This window comes from Hydra vulgaris, chromosome 03 (assembly GCF_038396675.1).
Source record: "Hydra vulgaris chromosome 03, alternate assembly HydraT2T_AEP".
Lineage (NCBI taxonomy): Eukaryota > Metazoa > Cnidaria > Hydrozoa > Anthoathecata > Hydridae > Hydra > Hydra vulgaris.
This window is the reverse complement of record NC_088922.1, coordinates 45,591,745-45,614,526: the sequence shown is the minus strand read 5'-3', so window position 1 is coordinate 45,614,526 and position 22,782 is coordinate 45,591,745. Positions and strand designations below refer to the sequence as shown.

At 27.7% G+C, this 22,782-nt stretch overlaps 1 protein-coding gene across 3 annotated transcripts; it reads left to right on the top strand.

Moving 5' to 3' along the window:
- Positions 1-430: 430 nt before the first annotated feature.
- LOC101241048 (mitochondrial import inner membrane translocase subunit Tim13-B) lies at positions 431-7,071 on the top strand. 3 transcript variants are annotated; one of them, XM_065793400.1, is made up of 4 exons: positions 431-548; positions 637-805; positions 6,619-6,687; positions 6,822-7,071. In XM_065793400.1, exons 2-4 carry the CDS (start codon positions 656-658, stop codon positions 6,933-6,935), a joined length of 333 nt encoding a protein of 110 aa, XP_065649472.1. In that variant the 5' UTR covers positions 431-548; positions 637-655; the 3' UTR covers positions 6,936-7,071. The 3 variants fall into 3 exon arrangements, with proteins under 3 accessions (XP_065649472.1, XP_065649474.1, XP_065649473.1); XM_065793402.1 differs by having other exon boundaries at positions 463-561; positions 642-805; XM_065793401.1 differs by having other exon boundaries at positions 464-561.
- Positions 7,072-22,782: the final 15,711 nt, after the last annotated feature.

The window sequence follows — 22,782 nt, the reverse complement described above, 5'->3', positions numbered from 1 at the left end:
TAAGATAATTTAACTTAAATATTTTTATTTAATAGTTTTCATATTGAAAACTATTAAATAAAAATATTTAAGTTTTATTTAATAATTTTCAATATTTTTATTTAATAATTTTCAATATTTTTATCTAATAGATAAATATGCTACTTAGGGGTCGCCCATAAATTACATCATGCTCTAGCAGGGGGGTAGTTGTTTTGTGACGACTCACACATGATTTGTTGCAAAAGTGTTACAATGTTGTGATGAGGGGGGAGGGAGTCAAAAATTGTGTGATGTTATTCATTGATGACTTCTTAAGTAATCAGAAAAAAATTTTGATTGAATGAATTATTAAGAAAGTATCATTAAAAAAACGACCAACATCTTTTAAATATATTATTATGTATTTAAATAAAGTTAAAATTAAGAATTAATGTAAAGTATTTTATAAATTCTAATTAAAAGTATCAGATTTTAAATCTTTATGCTTTAAAAAAAAGTTTTTTTTCAGTTAAAATAGAATAATACAAAAAATCAGCAACTTTTTACACGCAGTTACGCTTACCCAGGTATACTTTTAAGGTGAAAAATTACAATATTTCATTTATTTTATTAAGATTGTATTCACTATTAGAAGTTTTTTTTTTATTTTTTCAGTTTAGATTTTCAAATAACTATGTCGTTGGATTTTGGATCTTCGATTGGTAGTTCTTCTTTAGGAAGTGGATTTGGTGTTAGCAGTAGTAACAAATCAAGCAACAACAGTGCAATAATGGAAAACTTAAGACAACAAATAGCTGTTGCCAATGCTCAAGAATTAATTTCAGTAAATATTTTGTATTCAATCTATATATTTTAGTAATCTCTATGAATCCCAACCAGTACTAAATAATCTGGTAAAGCATACCGAAAATAACAGCAAAAAAAATCAAAAATGAAACTTGCAAAAAAGCGTCTCATTTACTCCTTAGTCCTTAATACAAAGGGTAGGGTGAGCATTTTAGTCCAGATAGAATAGTATTTAATATGTTAATATAAGTTTTATACTTTAGTGAAAAATAAACCAAAATCTCATTTTCGACAAATCAAGATTTACTATTTTTAAAGCCTGAAAGTTTTTTTTTTTTTTTTTTTTTTTATTGGTGACTGAAATAATTATTTTCTAATTTTTAAAGCTGATTTTCACTAAAGTTTTTTTTTTTAGTTTTGAGATTAATTTTTTGTTGATAACAAGTAAAAATTAATAAAGGAAGGGTCTTTACAAGCTTAGTGGGTGGGAAAGTTTTCCAAAAATTAATAAACTTTCCCCTCCCCTTGTATAAAGGACTCGAGTGCATATTATAATTGCATAAAACATGAAATAGGGTAATTATATTTACATCAATTGTTATAATTTTTTTTAAATTTTATTTACAAATGCAATAGTTTAATTTATCAACACAAAATTTACAAATACAAAAAAAAATCAAAGTTCAAGTCTTGCATACTTAAAGGAATAAATTCACATAAATCAGGAAAATTATCATTTAGTGATAAATTTTCTATAGCATTATAATTCATATCACTTTTAATTGATGTTTCAAGATCTATGGTACTTTGGATTAAAAATTCATTATATTTATCTGGAGAAATTGTGGAAATCGTCAAAAATGTTGTCATAAAAATTTTGTGAGGTTGTTTTTTTTAACATTTATAAAATTAAAATTAAAATAATTTAAAAAAAAATGTGTATGTAGATAGTTGTTTACATTTTTTAAAACTATATTTAAAAGTGATGTAGGTAATAAAATATATCAAACCATCAAACTCATTCAAAGTTCAAATTATTGTCTTTCATTTTTGTTTTCTCTCTAAATACGAAAAAGCTTAAGAAGATTGCTCAGAATGAAACAAGTTAAAAATTAAAGTTTAGCATTTATAATTTAAAAAAGTATTTTTTATTCCTGTTTAGAAGCCACCAAAAAAAATTAGTATAAACATATTTGTAGATGTAAAAAAACTTCCTATTTTTTTAATGTGGAACCTTAATTTGCTTGTATAAATTAAATCATGGGGCCATCGACGTGAGTCAATTCTTTGGCATGTGTATTTGTTATTTGGCATGTATATGTTATTTTGATTATGCTAAAAACTTTTTTTTTTTAATGTTTATAAAGCGTACTCTAAACATTTTTTAATAACACAATTAAAAGGGCATATGTAAAAAAAAAGTTGTTGAAAATTGTACTTGCAAACCTAAATAAATTTCTCTGGTGACAAAAAAATTATTTAAAAATAACTAATCTGGGGTTTAAACACATATTAAAAATTTAATAATTCACTTAATATTACAAATTACTTAAAACACTAAAATATTTGAAACAACAAGACAAATCGAACAATATTTATTTTAATTTTAAAGTTCACAAAATTTAAGTTTTTAAAAACCTTGTTCCGGAATTAGGGTACTATAGGCTTAATTCCAGATGCATACGAAACTCAAAAAGCATTAAATAAAAATATTAAAACTCATTAAATTATTATTAAAACTGTTATTTTACTTAAATGGAATTGTTTTAAATGTTAATATAAAAAATATTTTATTGGCATTCCATGCATATAAACAGGGCTTTGGAGCAGAGTTAAAAAAATTGGCTTCAGCTCCAGGCTCCGGCTCCTGCTTTGGAGCAGTTCCAAAGCGGCTCCAGAAAAAGCAAATCAAAATAATAAGTATTTTATAAAATATCATGTTTTGGTGGTTATATCAAGATTGCTTGGTACAAACTCAAGTGCATAAAAAAGACTCTCTGCACTTGCTTGTGAAAAAGCCACATAAGTGACTACTCTGCACACCTCTGCATCCTTTTTGAGTATTTCTCAATTTCCTCAAAAGCTGATTTCACTTTTAGACTTTCTTTGTCTTACCGGTCATGACAGTCTTCCATAAAATTTGTATTAATAGTTTTCATTTAAAAAAAATTAATTTTGGTCACACTTCTCAATTTTTCTTTTTTATCAAGCACTTTTTCAAACTTGTCTAATACTTAATCAGAATTAGATTTGCCTAAAACTGAATAAAATGCTGTAGATGATGTTTTTCTTATTTCTCGACCTTTTTTGGCTTCTCTTTTATAGGTTGTTTTCTGCTATTGCTTTTAGACTTATTTTTCTCATATATCTGATTCTCTTCTAACAATATTCTACAACTAGCATCAGCATAAACTGTGGCTAGAAATATATTACAAATTTCTTAGTTTTATCGCAATATGCTGGACCTTTTTCAAAAGTTGGGAAGAGTATGTTTCTTTTAAAGCATCACAGTTAACTAGCTGCAAAGTGTGAACAACGTTCACACTTTGCAGCTAGTTAACTGAGTCATGTTATTAGCTAGTTATTGATGAGTCATGTTCCTCATCAATATTTCAAAGTATCTTTTAAAGTATCATATGCAGCAACATTAACTACATGACATTTTACAAAAAACAATTTTATCAAGATTAATTAAAAAAAAAAGCTCTAGCAATTTTTTGAATAATAGAAATTTAAAGTATTAAATTTCTAAATGTCTTCAGGTGAGCATCAAATACTCAACACTCAATATATAGTATCAGTATCATAGTATAAAATGCTTTATTTAGAAATCATAAAACTTTAAATGTATTATTAATTACAGTTTAATTGAAAAAAATCTTTTTTCATATAAAAAATAACTTTATAGAACTTAGGAATCTCTTTAGCAAAACTCATACTTTGATCTTCCAAATTATCTAATAAGCTAGTTCCTCCCTTTGCCAGACCAACTAGCACATTGCTTGCGTGTAAGTCATTGAGCATCTGTGCTATTAACCCAATTAACTCCACAAGAATAACACAAACAAACGAGCTCTTCCATTGGATCAATGTTTTCAGAGACTTGTATCTTTGGGGTTTGTTTGCTTGTTTTAGATGGCTGACTTGCTTTCAAAAAAAAAAAGTTCTTTTTTTTTTTTCTTCCTTTTTTTTTTTTTTTTTTTTTTTTTTTTTTTTTTTTTTTTGAGACCGAAGCAATTTTTTTTTTGTTCTTTAGATGTTTTGTCAAAAGCTATAGCATTAGCTGAGATCATAATTTAATTGGCTGGCCGTTTAATTCTTTCACCTTTTTTTTTTATTATCTAAAGGTGTATGGTTGATTTTTGAGCAACATTAACAATTAACAACAGATTGATATCATTTCCTGCTTTTTTAAGTGTTTCTTTTATCATAAATTTTCGACTGATCAAGTGGAAATAAAACATTACTGATAAAGCTACCATTTTTAGGTTTAAAAGATTTTTTTTCAATAAGTTCCTTAAACATGGCAGGAAGTTGTCTATTTGTTAATTATTGAAATTATCAACTGACAATATTATTACATTTACAGCGCTGGAAATAATAGCCAATCAATAATCATCTACTGTTGGAAAAGTTTGTTTTGATCTCCCAATACTAATTCTGGCCAATCAAACTTAATCGACAAGAATTGTTAGGCAAACTTAATAATAAAAAGTTCAAATACCTTCAACAAAAAAAGTTTAAAATTATTAAGTTAGCAACTAAATGGTTTTGATTATTGGAGTAAACAAGTTTGATTATTGGAGTAAACAAGGATTATTGGAGTAAACAAGGAGACCATAACAATCTTACTGAATGTTTGTGATTAGTGGAATAAACTCAGTTTGAGACCATAATAGATTTTTTTTCTAAATTGGAATTTGGAACAAACCACTTTCTTGCCTAGCGCAAATATTAAGATTGCTGACTAAGTTACTTGAGTTGTATCACCTGCTTAGAATATTTGCTATCCCAATAACTTGTTCTTTGTAAATGAATGCCATTTCCACAGCTTTGTTCCAGCAGCTATCAAAGATGTTGAAAAATACAGAAACTAACTGTTTTTGATCTGCTCCAAATAGTTTGTTCTAAAAACCTTGAATCGTGTGTGTGTGTGTGTGTGTGTGTGTGTGTGTGTGTGTGTGTGTGTGTGTGTGTGTGTGTGTGTGTGTACTGATGAAATTAATTGATTTGAAAAAAGTTTTCAATTTTTAAGTATATTAAAGTATGCTGCCGCAAGCTGTCATCTCCATAAATTTCTATGTTTTTTAGATTTTTTAACAATTTGCTAAATGAAAAAAGTAAGATGCAGATAAAACTTTGTGTGTCAAGGAAAATAATGTTAAATATTAAAAATTTTTATGGATTTTTTTAAGAGTATATTTATAAAAATAAGGAAACAAGGAGCCAATGGTCCAGGGTCTAGGTACTACAAGGGACTAAAAACAGTCTTGGGCTTGTCATTTTGTTTTTAATGAGACTGCTTTTATTACATAAAAAAATCTTATACAAGTTTTTTTTTTTTTTTAAATTGCTAAATGTTGAATCAGATTGCAGGCACAACCTTTATACCAAATAAATTATAATTTATTAATTATGGGCAGGCTGTTGACCATTTATAAACAAATGGGTAGGTTGTAAAGTTTCATAATGGTGATAATGACAACCTTTATAACAAATAAATTAAAGTACAATATACAAGTTTATGTTTGAGTGTAACGATAGAATTACCTGTGTTTACAAAGAGTGTTTGCACATTGCTTTAATGAAAAAATATATAAATCATGTATAGATGCCTGCTTTCTATAGAAACATGAGTAAAGATTTTAAGAAGTAGAGAATAGAATCAGGAGTAAAAAAAATGGCGACAAAAAAGTCTCCTTTAGTAGATGCTAATTTTACAATTGATGTTTGGTTATAAAAAATTATACAAGAAGGAAGTAGATCAGTAAAATAGAGATCTGTTGTTTTGTATGCTTTTGTTAATGATTCTATTAATCATTTTTGTCAAAAAAAAATTTCATCTCTCTATAAGTCAATGTCTACAAATTTTCTCAAGTCTCTGAAAATTTTGTTTGTTGCAAAAACTTTCAGGCTTTAATAATAGTATATCTCGATTTGTCGAAAATGAGATTTTGGTTTATTTTTCACCAAATTTTGTTTGTTGCAAAAACTTTCAGGCTTTAATAATAGTAAATCTCGATTTGTCGAAAATGAGATTTTGGTTATTTCTCACCGAAGTATAAAACCTATTAAATATTATAAACATATTAAATTCTGTTGAGATTAAAAAGAAACAACTGTTAAAAAATGTGCATTTGACCGCAAGGCACTCCAGAATTAAGTAGTTTTATGCCTGTTTTGTAAATAATATTAGTTTGGATTTATAAACTGAAATTTTTTATAATAATACTTAAATTGTAACATGGTGTCAGATCGGAAGTTTTCACGAACTGACTGAGATAAATATATAATTTAGAAAAAAAATGCCCCCCTTCATTTTAATGTTGTTTTAGTTTGTTATTTTTTACCATTTTTATTAGTTAACTGTCGATTATTATTTACTGTTTTAAACTTAACTAATTAATTTGTTCCTATATACTCTAAATATTGGAACAGTTAATTAATTATATGGGGGGATGGCGGATCAACTTCTAAAGGGGGAAAAACGATGACCATTTTAAACACAAGAAAGACTCAAGAAAATAAATATTAATTAATAATGCTTATAGTTGTATAAATTTAATTATTTAAAATTTATATATTTAAAATAAATATATTTTTTATTAGTATTATTTAATTTATCTTTAGAAAATGTCAGACAAATGCTTTCAAAAGTGCGTTAGTAAACCAGGGATTAGTCTCGATAACTCAGAACAAGTTAGTCGTCTCATTAACATTTGATTTTAAAAATGATTGAATGTCTTGTAGCAACGCTGTAGTACATGGTTAATATTTTAATAACAAATAATTTCAAATATGCTTTTTTAAATGAATATAATTGTCTTGTTTAGAAATGTGTTGCCATGTGCATGGATAGGTATATGGACGCTTGGAATCTTGTATCGCAAACGTACACGTCTCGTTTAAGTCAAGAACATGGACAACTAGCTAGCAGTGGCATGTAGGACTTTCCTATATAGTATATATTCTATATATAGTTTGCTAACGAGTTAGAGAACGTTTAAAACATAGATTTTCAAATGACAATTAAAATGCCAAGAAACTTGTTAAATTGACATTTTTAATAACTTATTACCAATACACTTTCTTAATATTAACACTTGTACAATACTTTAAAAAAAGCAACAACAACCTGCATAATTAATATCTAAGTTAATAGCAATTGGTAATTATTAGCTGAAATCAGCCACTCGGCTACATCTCTGTTTATGTCTTCTTTTTTTTCACAAATAAACTTTTCGAGGCTTCACACAAATATTTGTTGTTGTTGTTGTTGTTTTTTTTAAGTAACCTTTAGGAATGGCATTAAACTAAACATTTCTATGCTCATACCAAATATTTTTGAAGTAGTTACTCAAAATATTCCAGTCGTTTTAACGTGAAATTCGGAACATAATTAGGCATATTAACAAAATTCATTTGAGATGAAATAAAAATAAAAAATATTTTAGAAATAATGCATAAACAACTTCCAAACAAATAATTAAGCAAAGAAAGCAAGATTGAGATTTTGAGAACTAAAATGCGTTGAGCTAAAACTCTCAAATGAATTTTATTACTATGAAGGACAAACTGTAAATTTCATCTCATTTTCATAATTATTTCAAACTTTTTCCTAACTTTGGAAAATGTTTTTATATATCGGTTGCTATGACCCTGTTATGAATGACACGAAAATTTTTACAACCTAATATTAAATTAAAAGTTTTTTTCTATGAACAAAAGAATAATAAGTTAAATTTATTTTTTTTTTTCCTGTCGAAATTGACTTTAATTTCTTAGGGTTACCTACTCCAATAAACGGTATGAAGGGGTTTTTATTTATCTCAACAACATTTTTGGTTTATGGAACTTTTTGATATATGGTTTCTTTTTAACAAACTTATCTTGTATCAAATAAAAAGTATTTAATTTGGATTTGTGTGTACTTGCCCATTTATCAAAAGAGCAGCGGGTAATATAAAATTGCCTTAAAATGGGTAATGTAAAGTTGCTTGTTGCTCTCATGATTCTCTATTTCTTTTCGGGATCCGTACCTATATGAAAAAATAATATATGAAAGCAATTTCAGCGTATGTTAGATAACTTTGGGTGTAAGAAAAATAATCTAGTTTTACATTATCGTGAGTTATCATAGGTTTAATTTTACAGAGTGTCCCAATATTTTTACAGAGTAAAATATTTTGAAAATTTTTGATTTTTATTGTACTTATATGGGTCTTCAAAAACGCATCAAAATTAATTTGTCAGACTTTAGCCAGCATGTCATTTGGTCTGTTTCACTGCTTATTCTTCACGATTGGATTGTTTAATTTAAATGGAAAGTTAAGAGTCTATTTTGATACCGAGATAATATATAAGTGCTGTTTACAGGAAGTAACCTCTTTTAACTACTCCAGATCAGGCCAGGTTCAGATCACGATCACTCTGTTACTGGTATCATGTAACCCAGTAACATGTACTTATTAGTTCAATTATAAGATAATAATTGAGTTATTAGGAATGATTTCCAGCCCACTTAATCTTTTTTGTTTCATTTGCTTTAAAAATATCGAGCTAAGTTTTATTAGAATTAAGAGAGCAAGTTTATCGCAACGAAGCCACTGAACTAAATTACTAAAATCATTGTTAATGTATTTGTTAATTTTTTTAAGGATTTATTAACTAAATATCATTAGCAAAGTGGTAAAGATAAGCAAGCCTAGTAAATGTATTATAGTCATTACTAATAAGAAAAGCCGCGGTTCTAATACTGAACTCTGAAGTTCAACACCATTACAACGTTTTGCAAGAGTACATTTTGGATCATTGCCGTAAATAAACACGAATAGAAACAAATTTTGTTGTGTTGACTAAATTTCGTAGTAAACCATTTGAGGGGTTTGTCTGATATACAGTATCAAATGTATTCTGCAAATCGACTAACAGACCACATACAAATTTATAATGAAGAGCTTTTCTAATTGATTCAGTTGTTCAAATGAGAGCGTGTGATTCGAATGTGAGTTGTTGAGTGATTGGTACAAAATCCATACTGATGTATGTAAAGGTATTTAAATTTTTTTCAGGAGAGCATAGAGCCTAACATGTATGGGAAGAAAGCAGGAGATGGGTCTGTAACTAGTGAAATCTAGTAAGACTTTTGATGATCGAAATGACTTAACCAACTTTGAAAATATTTGGGAAAATACCCTTTTTATAAGAATTATTTCTAATAGTAAAAATAAGTTTATATCTGAGCAAGTCTAATAGATGAGAAGTGGTGCGAAGCTGGTAAACAGAATTTTTTTTGTTTACTCAAGTCTTAGCCTAGAAAGTCTTTTACAAGACAGTAGCTGGATACAATAATTATCTGCTCAAGATGTTTTTATTTAGGCAGTCTTTACTTAACAAAGAGCCCCAAAGGTAAGGACATTTTAAGTCAGAGTTCACTTCTTCTAGAATTTCCATAGAAAAGCGAATCCAACAAGGCAGTTGGACATGGCGCATGCAGGGTGTCTACCAATGTATTAGGATAACTTTTTCCTGATTTAATTTAAAGTTAAAAATTATCAACTTCAGAAAATATAGACAGGTTCTTTTTTAAAAAAAACGCTTTTCATTTGCAAATATATAAACTTTTATGAACAAAATATAAATGTTTATTTAAAGTACAAAAAGAATCTACCAAATAAAAATTTACATTACGTGCTTGTTATATAACCGACATAAGTAGTGCAAGTTTGCTGCTCAGCCAATTTACCTGAATTTTACAAAATTTAACTGAATTTTTCTGATTTTTTTTGAAGACATCTGGATTCCGTGATCTGGCCGGTTATACTGGATTACATATTATCAGTAATCACCCTACGATGATCATGAACCTGACTATTTATAAAAGCAGTTTGAATTATTATATCATTCGAGATCCGTGTTTCGGTTCAACGAATTATATTAAAACGATTTTTCGATTTTTCTTTTAAGTTAAGTATTGTCTAATAATTAGTCTAACCTTTTTAAAAAAGTCTTACCATCAATGGTATAACCACTTACTTGTTTCGGTTTGTTGACGGTTGACCCTTCCTGCTTACGAAAACGTTGCTGTACCAAGTTCTTCTTTTTACTTTTGTTATTTTTTTGCTTTACTTTTAGCTGACCATGTTTGGAAAGACATGTTGTAGAAAATATGTAGTATTTTTCCATACACCGAATCCAGGCATGTAGTGTGGACAATCCGTATTAATACGAACTTTCATTTTCGAGGTTAGCTGATACCTTAGTAAAATCGTTCATTTGTCGTGTAACTCCACCTATTGTACATGTAGACGCAGAAGGCGTATCGGTTAATACCTGAGCCACTTTTCCATCTATCATTGTTTAAAAAAGTTCATGTTTCACTAGTATTCCATTTCAACATTTGTTAAATATAGATGGCCGTAAAGAGTATATTTGGATTTTAATTTCATCTACAACAATCAATAATAATACCAATATTAGAACGTATGTCCATTAAAAATAATTCTCAATAAAAAATAGACAAAATAACTTACGCTAAACTATTGTTATAAACAGATATAGTCTAAAACCACAATAAAAAGCGATTTTCTGTTTTCTGACTTTTAACACTTTTTTTATCTATAATTTAAGAAACCGCACGTATCCGCACCTGATTTTTAATAAATCAATTTTATAGATATCTAGGCTACAAATCAATTACAAAAATAAAGAGTGGGGAATCGTGGGTGACTACTAAAACTTTAAGATTTTTTATTTTCTAGCTTATTTTGAAGTTAAATTAATTATTAGTAAACAAAACCATGTAATTAAAAATACGAATTTTTTCTAAAATCTCCATAACATGATGTTTCAAAAATGTATAACACTTTATACTAATTCATATAAAATTTTATAGAAAATAACTTTTAAAGTGATGAAGCAAATGAGTTTCAATTGAAGATTTACGATATGAAACAGTTGGGCTTCAGAAATTTTCTTTTTACATAAAATTTGCAGAAATCTCTACATTATAGATAAGACTAACTATTAAACTATTTAAAAAAAGTAAAATATAATTTCTTTATGGTACGTTTTTGTAGTACTATTTTCCACTGCGCCACGTTGCAATTCTTGACAAGTTTGTATTTAAAGCAAAAAAGACTTTTTGTAAAACAAACAAACATATTGAAACTTTGTGTATTGAAATTCTAAATAAAACTGGTAAGCCTTTTTTAATCTCCTTGCTATATCAACCGCCATGCGGTAAGCAAATTAACTTTCATAATAGCCTTAAAACCGTTTTATCGCAAATGAGTATTCAGAATACGCATATTGTTTTCGGCGGCGCACAGTGAAATGGTCAAAAAGCGGCCAAAACTCAAAATTTAGAGTAGAGTAATAAACGTTTTTATTAAATTATTGTTTCAATTCAAAAACAAACTTAAAAAGTGGGTAATTAAAAACTTTTTAAGTTGTAGACTCCTCCCCTTACCCCCTCTTCCCTCTTCTTCCTCCCTTGAATTTTCAATGCAATTTTTTTTCGTTTTTAGATTCTAGAAATTATTCTAAAAATATTTTCTTGGTGAAAAAAATATTTACCTTACTTATTCAACATTAATATGTAATCCCTGATTATATATACAGATAAGTGAATTTTCACATGAAAAAGTTTAAATTAGAAAAGATAACATTTATTAAGAAAAAAAATAACTATCATCTCCTTTGAGGAGGTCCTGTACTTCAGGATCAAGGTTAGGACCAGAAAATGTCTTGGGGTTCCTTAAAGCAATCGAAGAGACGACAGGGTCGCTTCTTATTAGTAAATAATGGAATTGGTTCTGCATCACATTAATTCTAGATATTTTGCATGTGTGATTGAGTCTTGCATTTCGTATGGGCTTATTTTGTGCTTCCTGAGCCTCCTCCGAATACGCTCCAATGGGAAGATACAAATGCTTAGCAATTAAAAATCCATATTCCAGAACCTTATGAAGTGAAGGCGGCATAATGTGCCAAGGATAGGTTTCCACCATCAGGTCTGAAGTTTTTTAACAGTATGCTTTAAAAGCATCCAAATTCAGGTGGAATCCACTGCAAACGGCATTCAATGTGTTTCTTAGTTTTAAAATGATGTCCAAACTAACTCTTGTTATTTCAGAGAAAGATTCTGCTGCTAGAAATGCTCTCCCTTCTGTGTTTCCTGTATTAGTATTTCCAAATCCCTGCTTAGGAGTATCAACCACTAAGCTTAACGGATGATGCGGAAGTTATCGGACAAAATAAAAACGTCAAAAACTTATTTATAAATAAAAAAACAAACTACTATTATATTTTTTTTAAATAAAGCATTTATCTTTTAATAAAAATATATTACTTTTATATGAAAAAACACCACCATCTGCAATTGATCTCAATTTTGCTCTAAAGCCTTTTATATGCGACTGTAAAAAGTTTAAATCAATTTCTTGTAGTTTTAGTTTAATGCGATCAATCAAAACTTCCTCTGTTGAAGCTTGCCAATCTCCCTCGTAAACCTTCTGTGCCAAATGTCCCCAAAAATTTTCAATTGGTTGTGCTTGAGGCACATTTGGGGGATTGGATTCTTTATCAACGTAATAGACATATTGGTCCATCCAATTTAGAGAATCTTTAGTATAATGAGAACTTGCTAAATTTGGCCAAAATAAATGGTTAAAGTCTCCATGATACTGGTGAATAAATGGAAGAAGTCATTTTTCTAAACATTCATTAATATAGATTGATGAATTGATCAGCCTTGGAAGTGCGAAACTATGGCTCGGACATACCACGGTCAGATTTGGCTATCCACATTAATAATTTTTTTGAAATTTCTCTTTTCCTATAAAACGAACACTTTCTGGGCATGTCTTTTTGTTGTTTGTGTAGTATCCAGAATTTCCAGGTATGTTGTCCCCTGCAAAACAAAAGTATTTTTCGTTATCGATGACTAGAAGCGATTTTGTGTTATAGAGTTGGTTAACTAGTTTTAAACTTTAGTTTGGTTAACTAGCTTCTTTTCTTTGCCTTTATTTGTTGTTCTATAGTGTATTTTATTTGTTGTTCTATAGTCTATTTTATTTGTTGTTCTATAGTGTATTTTATTTGTTGTTCTATAGTGTATTTTATTTGTTGTTCTATAGTGTATTTTATTTGTTGTTCTATAGTGTATTTTATTTGTTGTTCTATAGTGTATTTTATTTGTTGTTCTATAGTGTATTTTATTTGTTGTTCTATAGTGTATTTTATTTGTTGTTCTATAGTGTATTTTATTTGTTGTTTTATAGTGTATTTTATTTGTTGTTCTATAGTGTATTTTATTTGTTGCTCTATAGTGTATTTTATTTGTTGTTCTATAGTGTATTTTATTTGTTGTTCTATAGTGTATTTTATTTGTTGTTCTATAGTGTATTTTTTTTGTTGTTCTATAGTGTATTTTATTTGTTGTTCTATAGTGTATTTTATTTGTTGTTCTACAGGGTGACCACAAAGTATCCGCACAGATAAAGAGCTTAATAAAAAGCATGTTGTTCTATAGTGTATTTTGGAGTCTTTTCACGTTTTCTATATTTAAGATTCATTTTTTTTAACTGACGACCAATTGTCGATTGATTTACACCAAATTTAATACCTATTTTTCTCTGACTGACCCCTTTTCGATTGTTGACAAGTCTCGTTAATTCGGCTTTCTTTTCTCTAGTCCAGGATGTCGGACGACCAGGGTGCTTTCTATCAGAAAACGATTGAACAGTTTCAAGTCTTTTTAGGTTATCATATATTGTACTTCGAGCAAATTCTTCCTTTTCAAAATGATTTACGATTTTTTTTTTTATATATATTAGGTTTATTTACAAAAAGCATTTTTAGTCGCTTTCGAAAAGATTCTCGTTCAGCTGCATTTGACCTCATTTTAAATAATTGTGTTTCAAATAATAAAGTTTATATTTTATAGAACGTTTATGCCTACACATAAAACCACAAAAACTAACTATTATGCTCAAATAATGAAATTAGGATTTGTCCGATAACTTCCGCATCACCCGTTAACACCTCTCTAAACTTTCTTTTGATTTCTTTTTTTCGAGTTTTTACAGATAATTTATTTTCTGGAGATCGGGACTGGTATATTTTAATATCCATTATATATCCCAAGTGTAGAATGAATTCAAAAATTCGTTATTAACAGTGCAGTGTGGATAATCCTTAAGCTATAGCTTGCTTATTGCAAACTTTTTCTCTAATTTTATCCAGCTTGTTCATTTCACTAGGCTTGGCATAAAAAACATTGCTAGATTGAGTTGAGTTTGTATATGTTTTTTTGCCGACCAACATGGTCATCTCAATTTTTAATTTTATTTTTGCTTTCTGGTTAGAGAAGGGGATTTCAAGTTCAAAATCTTGAAGACTTTCTATTTTCTTCCTAACATCTAATTCTTCAGCTCTTGTTGATTCTTTGTTTCTTTTTGGTATTGCAGGTGAAGAGGCCTGCAAAAAATTTTTGTTTTAATACTATTGTCAAATGAGGATGTGTTACAAAATATTACGGTTATTGGAGCTTGGGAACATGAAAAACCCAAATAACGGTACCCTCGAACCCTTTGAGAGGGGGGGGGACAGTATTTTAAACATAATTGTTTTCAAAACTTAAAATAAAATTTAATTTTATATATAGAATTCAAGTTTCATAAAAAAATCTTTTGGTGTTCAGAAGTAATGACACGTACAGTTTACAACCCCCTCGTTGTGGGGGGAAAAATATTTTACCCAGATTTTTATTTTGTATACTTAAGCCCATAAATCCATTTCGGGCAATTTGGAGCAGCCGATTTTTTTTTTAGTTATCCATGATAACATCCCCTAGGATAAAAAAGTCATTTCAGGGTTGAACTCAGCGGAACTTTTGAGATATATTATTTTCAAAAACAATATTTATCGGAAAATTTATATTTTCACCTAATATTTTAATTACTCATTTGGCAAAAACTATATTCAATATTTTGAGCTTTTTACTTTTGAAAAAGATAAAAGAATGCCTAAATAAAGCTTTATGATAAAAAAATCATCTAAATAAGATAAAAAAAATAAAAATTAGAAGTATAAAAAGTTCGCGAATTTTAGGGAACTTTTTGTACCTTCTACTAGGTAGGAAAAAATGCTTCTCTGACTAGGATAGTAGACATGAGAGAACCAAAATATATATTTTTCTTATCATTTGATATTTTTTCTAATAAGTTGTAAAAAAAAATAAATGAAAATGGTGTATTAAAAAAATTCCAATTATGGCCACTTTATGAGCTTTTCGCTTCATAGTGCGGTGATTTAAAGTTGTAAGCAATGTGTTTTGAAAAGTTTGTAAATACAAAAAACTTCTTTAATTTATTACTTGAATTTAACATTATATCTACCATTTTTAATCCTACGCGTTTAACAAAAACTACTTTGTCCGTAGTTGATAATATTTTAAACTAATAATTTTTTAGACTCATTTTGAATCTTTATTACAGATTTCTCTGATCATTTTTCTATCATATTGCTCACGACCCCAATAGTGCGTTTGACAATATTTCGAAAACTTTCAAAATGTTTATGACAAAGTCTGCCCAAAATTAACCACTGAAATAAAAAAAAACTACTTAAAAACCCATGGATGACAAATAATTTGATAAAATCATCAAAAAGAAAACAAAAGCTCTATATAATATTGAACGGCCGTGAACATTTTAGTGAACGGACGTGTTTATTATTAAACTTAAAAATGGCTAATAAAAGAATTTCAATTACTCATTTAAAAGAAATTATGGATATTCATGAAAACACAATAATAAAGCTATTTAGCGACAGGATTGATAAACTAGAGAGTAAAATATCAGTTAAGCAAGAAGAAAATAAAAATTTAAAAAATGAAGTAAGTGACCTGAAAAAAAGTGTTGAATTTGTCAGTGACAAATATGAAAATTTACTATTGGAAATAGATGTTTCTTAAAAAACAGCAATGTCATCAGTATATCAACTGAACGACACAAAAATAAATATAGAAAATGATAACGTTATTAAAGAGAAGTTGGCTGAACTTGAAGATAGGAGTCGCAGAAATAATTTGAGATTTAATGGTATAGAAGAAAAAGAAATTGAAACCTGGCAAGAAACTGAAAGTAAAATAAGAGAAATTTTAAAAACTAAATTGGGTTTAAACGATTATCTTAATAGGGATTTTCTTAATGTTATTCATTTTAATATAAGAAGTTTAAAAAAAAACTTTGATACTTTTCATAGTAATATAGAAGAAACGACGCTTCTGCAGTTTCTCCCCCCCTTTTTTTTATTGCTGATTATGATAGAGAATTTTATGCTGATTAAGAATCGTATAAAAACATAGGTCTGAAAATCAACAAAAAGTGCTCTAATTTGCTGTTGAAGTTTAAAAAATTACACTAAAAAACGTTAATATTCGCCATTTTTTTAAAACGTTTTAAATCAAAGTTTACATTTTGAAATCAATCGCTTAGAAAATCTTTTTTCAATTACGCAACCCGGTTTTTATTGTCGTCAAAATTAAATTATATTTAAATTAAATGTTTTTAATAATATATTTTATATATTTTTAATTATTTTTTTAAAAATTAATTTAAGATTTTGCTTTTTAAATGTACATAAATCGACTGACAAATAGGGATTAGCGCAATTAAATGTACATGCATCGACTGAAAAATAGGGATTGGCGCAATTGAATGTACATACATCGACTGACAAATAGGGATTGGCACAACTAAATGCACATATATCGACTGACAAATAGGGATTGGCGCGATTAAAAGTACATGATTTGAGACAGGGTTAGGGTTTGGGCCAGAGATAAATCAGAAAATGATGCGCTCAACATTTTTTAACAGTTTTGCTTTACATTTTTGATAGAAACCAGGCTTTTTAAATTCATCGTTGAAAAGAATTTTATGTATAACCGAGTATGAAAAAATGGCGAATATTAGCGTTTTTTAGAATAATTTTTTAAACTTCAACAGCAATTTAGAGCACTTTTTGTTGGTTTTCAGACCTATGTTTTTATACAATTCTTAATCAGCATAAAATTCTCTATCATATTCTGCAATAAAAAAAAAGGGGGGGGGGGGAGAAACTGCAGTAGCGCCGAAGAAACTTCTAATATTTTTAACATAATATGCATTACAGAGACATGGTGCAGTTCTAATGATGTTAAAAACTCAAATCTCCACCTTCCAGGTTTTAATTTAGTTTCTTTAGCGCGTAAAAATAAAAAGCAAGGTGGTGGTATTCTTTTTTACGTGAATGAATACTTGCGGTTTATAAACAGGCCAGACTTAAGCATTTCTGATGGCGATAAAGAGGTTTTAAGTATTGAAATTTTAACTAAAAATGCCAAAAATATAATTTTAAGTTGTTGTTATCGCCCACCAAATGGCGTAATTGAGGATTTTAATGCCTTTTTACAGAATGATATAGTTAAAAAAGTTCACATGAAAAGAAATTAAACTACATAATTGGTGATTTTAATTTAAACTGTTTTGAATACCACACTAATACTAACATTAAAAAGTTTTACAATGACATTTTCGAAATTGGAGCGATACCGTTAATAAATAAGCCTACCAGAATATCATCAACATCAGCCTCTATATTAGATAATATAATTACAACTGACGTTTTAACTTATCTTTAAAAAAAGGTATTATTAAAAGTGACGTCTCTGATCACTTTCCCATTTTTTTCTCCATAAACACAAACATCAAAAAAATTCTACACCATAATAAACCTTTCATCAAACGTTTTTTTACGGAAGCGAATTGCTCTGCTTTTAAGGAACAATTATCTTTACTTCATTGGAAACATATAGATTCTAATGATGCTAATTTAGCTTATAATTCGTTTTTAAAAACATTTTTTGAAATTTATGATATTAATTTTCCTAAACATAAAATACTAAAAAAAAAAATATTTCACGTCACCATGGATTACAAAAGATCTCAGAAAAAGTTCTAAAGTTAAGCAAAAGTTGTATATAAAGTATTTAAAAACGAGAACATTAGAAAGTAAAACAATTTATAAGAATTACGCTAAATATTTGAAATGCAAAGAAAAAATTTAAAAAAAAGATACTACATAAATTTACTAGAAAAATATAAAGATAATTCAAAGCAAACATGGCAAGTTTTAAGAGAAATTACAGGCAGTAAGAAATTGAAAGCTAGCTCTTTACCTAAATCTATTAAAATTGATAATAAAATATTTGATGATCCAGGAGTGATAGCTAATAAAATTAATGAATTCTTTACTTCAGTTGGACCAAATTTAGCAAAAAAAATTTCAAACATAAACAAAACAATAAACAGATGTAGTTTTTCTTTAATATCTTATCTAAATTCTTTTGAATTGTCTTTTGATGAATTTGATAGAGCTTTTAAAATGCTAAAGTTAAATAGAGCAGTCGGTCCTGATGATATAAATGGAAACATTGTCATTGATTCATATGATATCATAAAAAATATCCTTTTTAAAATATTTAAATGTTCAATTCAACAAGGAATTTTTCCTGATGAATTAAAAATAGCTAGAGTTTCACCAATATTTAAAGGTGGAGACTTACTTAATGTTAGTAATTATCGTCCAATATCTGTTCTCTCTGTTTTCTCAAAGATTATAGAGAGAATTCTTTATAATAAAATTTTTAATCATCTTTCTCAAAATAATATCCTATACAAAAATCAATATGGGTTAAAAAAAAATAACTCCACTGAACACGCTATACTCCAAATAACACAATATATTACTGAATCATTTGAAAGTTCCAAATTTACTTTAGGCATTTTTATTGACTTGTCTAAAGCCTTTGATACGATAGATCATAAAATTCTTTTTAAAAAACTTAAATATTATGGAATCTCTGGCAATGTTTTGAAGCTTTTAAAAAGTTATTTAAGTAATAGAAAGCCATTTGTTCACTATGACGTATCATCGAAATCAAACTTGTTAGATGTAACATGCGGAGTTCCTCAAGGGTCTGTCCTAGGACCTCTCCTATTTCTCATTTACATAAACGATCTTTATGAAGCATCTAATTTAATGACAATTATGTTTGCTGACGACACGAATTTTTTTCTATCTCATAGTAACATAATTACCCTATTTCAAAGTATGAACATAGAATTAATTAAAATTTTAGAATGGTTTAAATTAAATAAGCTTTCTCTTAACATTGAAAAAACAAAATGGTCTCTTTTTCATCCATACTACAAAAAACATCTTCTACCAAGTGAATTGCCTGCTCTTTTTATAGATGACATTCAAATTAAAAGAGTAATGGCTACAAATTTTTTAGGAGTTTTTATTGATGAAAATCTGACATGGAAAAAACACATTGAAAACTTATCCTCTAAAATTTCCAAAAGTATAGGAATACTATTTAAAATAAGAAGCATGCTAACTAAACATACTTTAATTCAGCTTTACCACTCTTTTGTTCATTGCCATCTAAACTATGCTAATGCGGCTTGGGGTAGTGTAAGTAAAACTAAATTAGAACCACTTTATCGCCAACAGAAACATGTTACACGACTTATTAATTTTAAACATCGATTTTATCATGCTAAGCCTCTTTTAAACGAAATGAATATTCTTAATATATATCAACTTAATATCTTTAATGTATTGTGTTTTATGTTTAAATGTAAGTCTCGCACATCTCCAATTTCTTTTCACAATTTATATTCTTTAAAAGTTAAAAATAAATACAATTTGCGTAATGAAAATTTTATTCTTCAACCAGTTTTCAAAACTAATTTTGGTAAATTTTGTATTTCATTTAGAGGAGCATTTTTATGGAACAAAATAGTGTTAAAACTTTTTGATTTCTCTCATGAATGGAACTTTTTCTTATTTAAAAGAAAATTGAAAGAAATTCTTTTCTCAGTTGAAAACATTCTGATATATTTTTAAGTTTGTTTTGTTTTTCATTAATACTCTTAGTAAATATTTTATCGTAATTTATATATACGAAATCTTTTATCTTAACTTAAAAAATACGCACAAATACACATACATATATACGTATATATATATATATATATATATATATATATATATATATATATATATATATATATATATATATATATATATATATATATATATATATATACATATATATATATATATATATATATATATATCTATATATATATATATATATATAAATATATATATATATATATATATATATATATATATATATATATATATATACGTATATATGTATGTGTATTTGTGCGTATTATTTGTATGTGTATATATATTGATGTGTAAGTATGTTTATTTACATGTTTGTATGTTTAAATATGTATAAATAATTATATTTGTATTTATGTGTGAATATTTGTCTATGAATTATTAAAGGATTATCTATTATTTAAGGATTATTTATTACTGTTTAGGCGGTTCTCGATGACAAGATCTTATGATCTTCTGCTAGTATCCGCGTTCTTGTTGTAACGTTAACAAAATTGTAATTCTGACTATACGTATTTTATTCATTCTTATATTGTAAAACTTATTTTGAATAAATAAAAAGAACAAAAAAAAAAAAAAAAAAAAAAAATAAGATCTAGAATCTAAAAATGAAAATGACGATAATGCGTACAAGTCGTTTAAAAAGTTTTATTAAAATAACTTATCAAAATGACGAAACAAGCTAAAATTAAGTACTATTCTAACCAAATAAGTTTTGATATTAAGAAAACTTGGTCTATTATAAATGAAGTAACTGGAAGAGAGAAAAAGAAACTCTCTTGCTTACCAAAAAAAGTAATTATTAACATCAAAACTATAAAAAGTGATAAAAATATATGCCATGAACTTAAAGTTTACAAGCTTTAAATTAACAGCTGAATGTACTTATACTTTTTTCTTTTCTTTTTTTTGTGTTATTCACATCCTCAAGGCCGAGAAGGTCACTACAGATGAGGAGGCTACTTAATAGTGGTTATAACCCTCTCTCAACTCTATAACTCCGAAACACGAACCTTGACGAACAAGGCCGCTGCGTGGAGAAACAAGTTGAGCGTGGTACTAATAGCGACGTGGTGGTACACAAACTTGTAACCTCTCGCTTTTGAAGCGAGCGTTTTACCATTACATCACTACCGCATAGAAATTATTCCAAAAACAACATTATGGTAATAATGTTGTTTTTGGCACAACATTATGGTAATAATATTTGTTTTTGTAGATTCTGTGGATTTATTTCTAAAAATGAATAGTTGAAGCTAAGACACCAAGCTAATTCTGTTTTTTAGCTCAAGAACGACTTTTACTGGATAAAATTTTTCCCGAAAATTATTCCAAAAACAACATTATGGTAATAATGTTGTTTTTGGAACAATTTTATTTTGAGTTATTCTATACTTAAGAGTAACCTATTTAAACATTGTTATCCTATTTAACAGTAACATAATTAACCTATTTAACATTAACTTAATTAATCTATTTAAACATTGTTAAAATACAATGATAAAAATATTGATAAAAATATATTGATAAAAATATATATCTAATATTTTGTTAATGTAGGCGCCTCTCTTGCATCTAACATTGTTCAGTCAACTAAAGTTTTTGATTAATACTTGGGAGAAAAACCCGCAAATAACATATCTAATGAAAAAACAAATAAACACGAATTTAACAAAGCACTATTTGAACTAAAGCGTAACAAGTCATGTAAATATGACGACATTACCAGTAATGTAGCTATCTATGTTATGAAAATTATAAGTAAACCATTATTTTATTTAATAGATATGCTATTTTCATTTGAAAATAGCATATTTCCTGATAAATTGATATCAGTCAAAATTCACCCAGTTTTTAAAAATGGTGATTGTGACATTATGACATTAAATACGCTTATATATAAAAAATCAATATGGATTTCAGAGATACTGCTCTACTGAACATGCTATTATTGAACTTTCAAATAAAATGTCCTTTGATAAAGGGGAACAAGTACTAGGAGTATTTATCGATCTTTCTAAGGTATTCGATATTGTTGAATTTTACTTTTAAAGTTAAAGCGTAACGACATTAACGGTCTAATATATAAGTGGGTAAAAAGTAATCTTTTTAATATAAAACAGTTTTTTGTCCTGGAGGAGTCAGGAGCTCTTGATATTGTTTGCGGAGTCCCACAGGGATCAATCGTGGGACCTTTCTTAATTTATATATTAATGATATGAATAAAGCTTCTCATAAAGTTTCGTTAATTATGAATGCTGACGATAAAATATTATTTTACAACAACTCTGACGTAAAAATATTGTTCTAAACAATGAGCTCTGAACTGCAAAGCTTTAACCAATGGTTTATAGCTAATAAGTTATCATTAAATTGTGAAAACACAAGTTTCCCTCTCTTCCATAAATTAAGGCAATCATCTAATCTTCCGTTAAAGTTGTCAAACTATCAATCAATAAAAATGAAATAAATCGAGTAAATCCTACAAAGTTTTTGGGGGTTATATTTGATGAGAACCTATCATGGAAAAAACATATTGGCCTCATTGAAACGAAAATATCTTCTGTTATAAGTGTATTATATAAATCTAGGGCCTTTCTTGATTATAAATCACGCAAAATGCTTTACTTCAGTCGTTTTCATTGTCATTTCTCCTACGCTAATATTATGTGAGCTAACACGCACAAAACTAAATTAATACGATTACAGAGCCTACAAAACCACGCAGTCAACTATTTAAAGAGATTAGAAAACCCTTCCCCT

Coding starts and splice junctions, on each gene's coding strand:
- LOC101241048 (XM_065793400.1), top strand. CDS start 656: ATGTCGTTGGATTTTGGATCTTCGATTGGTAGTTCTTCTTTAGGAAGT. Junction 806..6,618: donor ATGCTCAAGAATTAATTTCA/GTAAATATTTTG, acceptor ATTTATCTTTAG/AAAATGTCAGACAAATGCTT. Junction 6,688..6,821: donor GTCTCGATAACTCAGAACAA/GTTAGTCGTCTC, acceptor TGTCTTGTTTAG/AAATGTGTTGCCATGTGCAT.